Source organism: Euprymna scolopes, chromosome 23 (assembly GCF_053919585.1).
Source record: "Euprymna scolopes isolate OS-2025 chromosome 23, ASM5391958v1, whole genome shotgun sequence".
Taxonomy (NCBI): domain Eukaryota; kingdom Metazoa; phylum Mollusca; class Cephalopoda; order Sepiida; family Sepiolidae; genus Euprymna; species Euprymna scolopes.
Window position 1 is genome coordinate 56,662,257 of NC_136504.1, and position 6,000 is coordinate 56,668,256.

The 6,000-nt window shown below is 31.9% G+C and overlaps 1 protein-coding gene across 1 annotated transcript in view; it reads right to left on the reverse strand.

Annotated features, from left to right (window-relative positions):
* The window catches only part of LOC145245910 (matrilin-1-like), a 114,052-nt gene extending 110,344 nt beyond the window's left edge, over nt 1-3,708 (reverse strand). The window contains exon 1 of the mRNA XM_080107653.1: nt 3,589-3,708. Within this exon, the coding sequence (XP_079963779.1) occupies nt 3,589-3,655 (67 nt within the window). The 5' untranslated portion in view covers nt 3,656-3,708. The remainder of the gene's footprint in view (nt 1-3,588) is intronic.
* Between the last annotated feature and the right edge of the window lie 2,292 nt (nt 3,709-6,000).

Below are 6,000 nucleotides of genomic sequence, written 5' to 3' on the forward strand. Positions count from 1 at the left end.
AGTTTTGGATTTATGTGAATTTCAAACTCGTGTATTGGCATTGTAAAACGTCTGCCTTATCAATGTGTAACCTGCCTATTCTTATGTTTGTCAACCAATCATATGTTTCAATTTGTGTGAACAGAGAATCTCCTTGCACGATTTATTTTTTAATAATAATAATAATAATAATAACAAGTAGAACCCGTGGAAATTCTTCGGTAGTTGAATATTTTTACAACATATTATAAATAAAATGAATAAAAAATAAATAAAAAATAACGAAGAATTTAAAACAATTTTTTAGCAATTTTTTAACCTTTCAAAACTAAAAAGAATTTATTTTTAAAAATTACATTTTTTTCAATGAAAATTCAACACACAACACCTTATTTGCATTTTTTAAAAATATTTTTTAATATAAATTATAAAGGAACAGATGTCAATTCATTTGCATTTTTTTTATATAAAACAAAATAGCCCTTTTGAAACTAGAACGCCACGTTTTTAGTTTTAAAAATTTTGGGAGAAGAAATGGTTTTAATGATTTTAACTGATAAAGAACGATTATAAAGGGAGGTAATTCGTTTCTCATAATTTAATGTTTGCGATGATGATGTTTCTTTTGTGACACCGGATGTACGGATAAGTAAATTATTATTATTATTATTATTATTATTATTATTATTATTATTATTATTATTATTATTAATAATAATAATAATAATAATAATAATAATAATAATAATAATAATAATGATAATAATAATGCAGTTACTTATCAATTTAAATTTTAAATTCATTTGTGGTCCCTGAATTATTATATTCAGATTGTCCATTAGTCTTACACCCTCCCCCCCTAATAATGAACTGAAGCAGATATTTAGGAAAAACATACCTATATTCTGCAAATAGTAAACAGCAATAACATGAATATTTCCACAGCTGAAAAAGATTGCAATAGGACTGCCTCCCTGCGGTCTACAACACGGCCGTCTTCAAATCCAACGTCTTCATAAATAATGACATTTTCTTCATTGCATTCACCACTTTGGATTCTTTCGTAATATTATTTATGATGTATCATCCATCGTGTGCATTTATCTTGATAAGTTGACACTTAGAATATATATATATATATATATATATATATATATATATATATATATATATATATATATAGTTATGTTGCGTATGTGTTTATATGTAGTTTTTCGTAATACGGGCTACAATCCGAAAGTAATGAACTTATCATTATGAATTTTGAAATATACATTCGCTGCAACTCGCAGCATATGCACATTGTTTTTTTGTTTGTTTTTAATAAAGTTTATCTTATAGAGAGTGTTCCCTTCCAAACTCTCACTATCCCACAAAAAACTTTTAAAATAAGGTCAATACAAAAGGCTAAAATAGATAAAATAATTAAGTTTGGTCAAGATCAAAGTGTAGTATCTGTTCCGGCAGATACTGCAAGCTATGACTAGCTAGGACTAGCTATGACTAGCAAAGACCAGATGTGGGGGCAACCCCACATGCCTGACCTTTAACCAGCTCCCATTTCCCACCTCTCGGGAGCTGGTCCCCTTTTCCCCTCCCCTCCCCTTCACTCCTCACATTAAAAATTGGCCTTGTGCCTAATTTGCTCGGTGGGGGAGCAAATAAATACCATCTGTTCCGGCAGATACTGCAAGCAAAGACCATATGTGGGGGCGACCCCACATATAAGACCTTGGTCAATGTAGGGGCAACCCTTCATACCAATTGTCACTATCCAGCTCCCCTACTCCCCGGGGAGTTGGTCCCCATTTCCCCTTCACACCTCACATTAAAAATCGGCCTTGTGCCTAATTTGCTCGGTGGGGGAGCAAATAAATACCATCTGTTCTTCAGATGCTGCACTTCCATTTCTTGTTCTCTTTCGGTGGAGGAGAAATCCTTCACGACTGAGACAATTTTTATTTTTGTACCATTTTCTCCACGTTAAAAAAACGACCCTGGTGTCTAACTCTGTCCCGTAGGGAGGCATAGTAAATAGGTACATTATTTTTAAAAAAGAGTCTAGGCTCGCGTACGGATGTTATTGATATGCGTGTGCTTGGTAAAATGTTAAACTGTTAAACTATTTAATTTGATATTGTGCTAGAATATGTGTTCTAGGCAATAGAATGAATGACGTTAGTATTTATTTATTTTTATTTCGTAGATTTTGCCATTTAGAAACTGACGCTGAAATCGTACCATAACTCTTACCAAGAAACATCTTTTAAAAAGAGAAAAAATTTAAACTAATGCGATATTTCTTGCTTCTATCTACCCTAGAAGTGTGTATTGTACATTTAGTGTTTATATTTACTGAATTCTTATCTGAAATGTTTCGGTATACAATTATATCTGTTCTTTCTTCTCTTGCAGAAACCGCTTCGTACTTAGTAGATACTAGTATAATAACGCTAAATCGGAACCGGAAATCAGAAAAATCGGAACTCTTGCGGGTATCGGAATCTATATCGGAATCAGAAAAATGTATGCCTATTTTCCGATGCCAAAAACGATTCCTTTTATTATCTTTGTTTTTATTTGATTTTGTTTGAAACAAAAATTTCCTCTACTGGTAGTAATAATAGAATGATAAATATTTATTGATTTAAATTGTCAATAAGACTAACATCTATAGATCCTTTCCCTGTGTTTTATAGTTAAATTTTAAGAGATTTCTAAAGAATCAGAATCAGAATCGGTAATTGTATCGGAATCGGGAATTATAGTACGGAATCGGTAATTGTATCGGAATCAGAAAAATATCTGAATCGTCAGTAGATGCGTATCTAAAAGGATCGACATCATTGCTCAAATGCATTAAATTTTAGGATTGATATTTAGTTGCTCAAGTAAACGTCTAGTTTGCTTTCTTTGAAAAAGCAAATAATTTCTCGCAAATTGGCAAACGAATTAACAGTTTCCGAAGTAAATAAAATTATACTCATTATTTATCTTTCGCTCAAATACACTAAACATTAATATTCAGCAAAACAAGTACGCCTATAGACTCCAAAACATAGTATAGCTGGTCAATTTGAAACACACCTTAAATCAACAGTGGAACTCGTGTTCAAGATGCGATTAAGTTAGATTTTTTTTATATTATAAAGAATAATGTGGTCCTTCTATAATGACCTAGAGTAACTATCATCTAATTAAATTATTTCAATCTGAAGCTCCAATATATGGTCCCTCTTTGCCAAACTTTCACGAAAAACACTCGTCTATCTAAAACCACTATCAATAATTTCCCCCACTCTTTATCTGTGCCTAAACTAAATTATAGATTTCATGAACACGGCTTCTTTCTTAGAACTGCACGCCTATAGAACACTGTTCTGTTTCTCTGCTTTCCAGTTGACTATAATATGGTCGTCTTCAAGTCCAATGTAAACAAGTTCTTGATTAGCCGTTTACGAAATTTCCACTACTAACGGTTACTACGATATTTTCCCATTGACTACCGTACACTCATCAACTATTATCCTCGAGTGGCCTTGATAAGTGGTTATTCCTTTGTAAAAAAAAAAAAAATTTCTATTAAAGACAGAAAAGACGATTACTTACGTCGTCCCTGGCTTAGGCTTACCAGAGCCGTGAGGACCAGCAGTGAACATAGAAAGATCTTCATCATTACTGACGCAAGATTCCTGCAAGAACTGAATCCAAACGTTGTTTATATAGTCTGCATTACTTTTGGATTGTGGTGACGTGCCAATTCAGATACGAATGACTTTTCTCTATGACAGATATTGACATACTCTGTGATTAATGACTTTCGGATGAACACATCCATTCTTTTTCTTCTTTTTACCATTTTTCTCCCTGATTGGACCAGCTGGCACAAATGTTATAGGTTGTAATTTATTCTTGTATCTAATGCATTTGAATTCTTCACTGATTTTTTCAACAAAAAAAAATCTCTTTCATTCTGTTTTTAAATGTTACTAAGTGATAAAGTCACTTGCAATTGTTCACTAAAAACAAACATGGCGATCGATTTTTATCATTTTTCTTTGTGTTTTTTCTTTACTAAAAGATTTCAATTCATGAATCATCCATTTAATTTTCAACACCATTTTAATAAAAAAAAATATTATAATCCCACGATAAACACCTGCTGCCTTTTTTTTAAATTTCGTTTTGTTCTCCTATTTTACAAAATGTCGACCCTTTTGAATTTTGGTAGACATGGTCTTGGCGACCCGGTGAGTAACATGGGACGGTCTCCAATCTAATAGGTCCCGCTTTGTCAACTAAACTCCAACCCCTGTCCCATCGCTGCAATATTACATCCATATAACAGGAATTTTATTAGAATGTGCTCTGATGAATACATTGCACTTATACTTTCTCGACATACATTTCCTCGTTACAACCAGCTTAGCAACAAAATCACACCCCTTCACTAAATCCCTAAATTCCAGAAGGCTTTCACTAGGTCCCTAAATTTCAGCAGGCTTTCTACTCTGATAGCTTTTTCCCTCGAACAGCTGGACTTTTAAATTCCCTTCCTGCTACCTGATTCCCTAACTGTACTGATATGCAAAAGTTTAAATGTAACGTAAACCAACATCTTGTTAATCTGTCCTTGGTATAGTCCTATAAGAGTAGCCCCTTGTGTTCAAGTGTTGGTATGCCTTATTAGGGGTGAACGTGAGTAAAAAAAAATTATTTAATCTTTCTACAATTATAACTAATAAAATTGTATGAATTAATATTAAAACCCATTGCATAGTGGATAAAATACTTAGTTAAATTCACTTGTAAGTTACACTCTTCTGAGTCCTGAAGTCACATTATTCGGTGCGGGCGACAATCAAAATACAATTGGGAATTACTTAGGACTGCTACCTCCTTGGATTAAATAAAGGTTTCAGTTCGAACTTTTGTTTCCGAGTTCAGCAGAAGGAATGCCGAGTTCGATAAGATATACTTATAGAAGGTCGCAGTTTACATCGACGTTGTAAAGTGAGAACAGTAGTCCGAATAATACAAACTAGAATTAATGTTTTTTATAAACAACCATTTATATAAAATCATATAAAATTATACAAAAACATTTATAAAATTAAATGATAATTGGAAAAAACAAATAGAAAAAACTGGGAAATTAAAACAAAAATAAATAATTAATAAATAAAAAATAAATAAAAAATAAAAATACGAAACTACGGGTTAAAGCGGAAAATTATCTTCACATAACACAAAAAGATGGAGGAAGTGAGGAGACATGGCTTTGGAAATCTTTTTATCCGAATACGATGTTCAGCATGTTAAAATATACTTTTTTGTTGTAATAATCTAATGGATAAACATCTGAAGAAGTTGGTGGGGACAGGATATTTTTATGGGCACATAAATCTCAAATTGCCTACCCACTAATTAAACAGTTGTAATGGAAAAAATCCAGAAAATAAACGAAGATTATAAAAAAGAAAACGTGTTTTCAACAAAATTTTACACTATAAATGCTCTGCACCTATTAAATAGATACATTGAGCTTAAAATTAACTCTGACTGGTGACTGGTTTTAAAATAATAATCTAGACCCGTTAAACGAAAACGGTATACATTGAAAGTAACGATATTTCAAAACCAAACTATAATATATATATATATATATATATATATATATATATATATATATATATATATATATATATTCTTGATAAAAAATTCCATACCAATTAAATGACAGTCATTCGGATGCAAGCTTGGCACACAAAATAGTAAATAAATCACACTCTATCATATTAATATATAGACTAGCAGGACCTGTGGAAATTCCACAGTGGATTAATTCAGTCGTAATATATTGATGTTGGGATTCTGTACATGTTTAGTGTAAATGGAGACGCTCTGATATTATTGTAGCTGTTTTCTAAAAACTGCAAAAGTATTTATCTAAGCAAGCACGAACGCCCGGTAAAGCCCAGTCGTAAAGTACGCTTAAATATGATATTTTAATCATTGTAG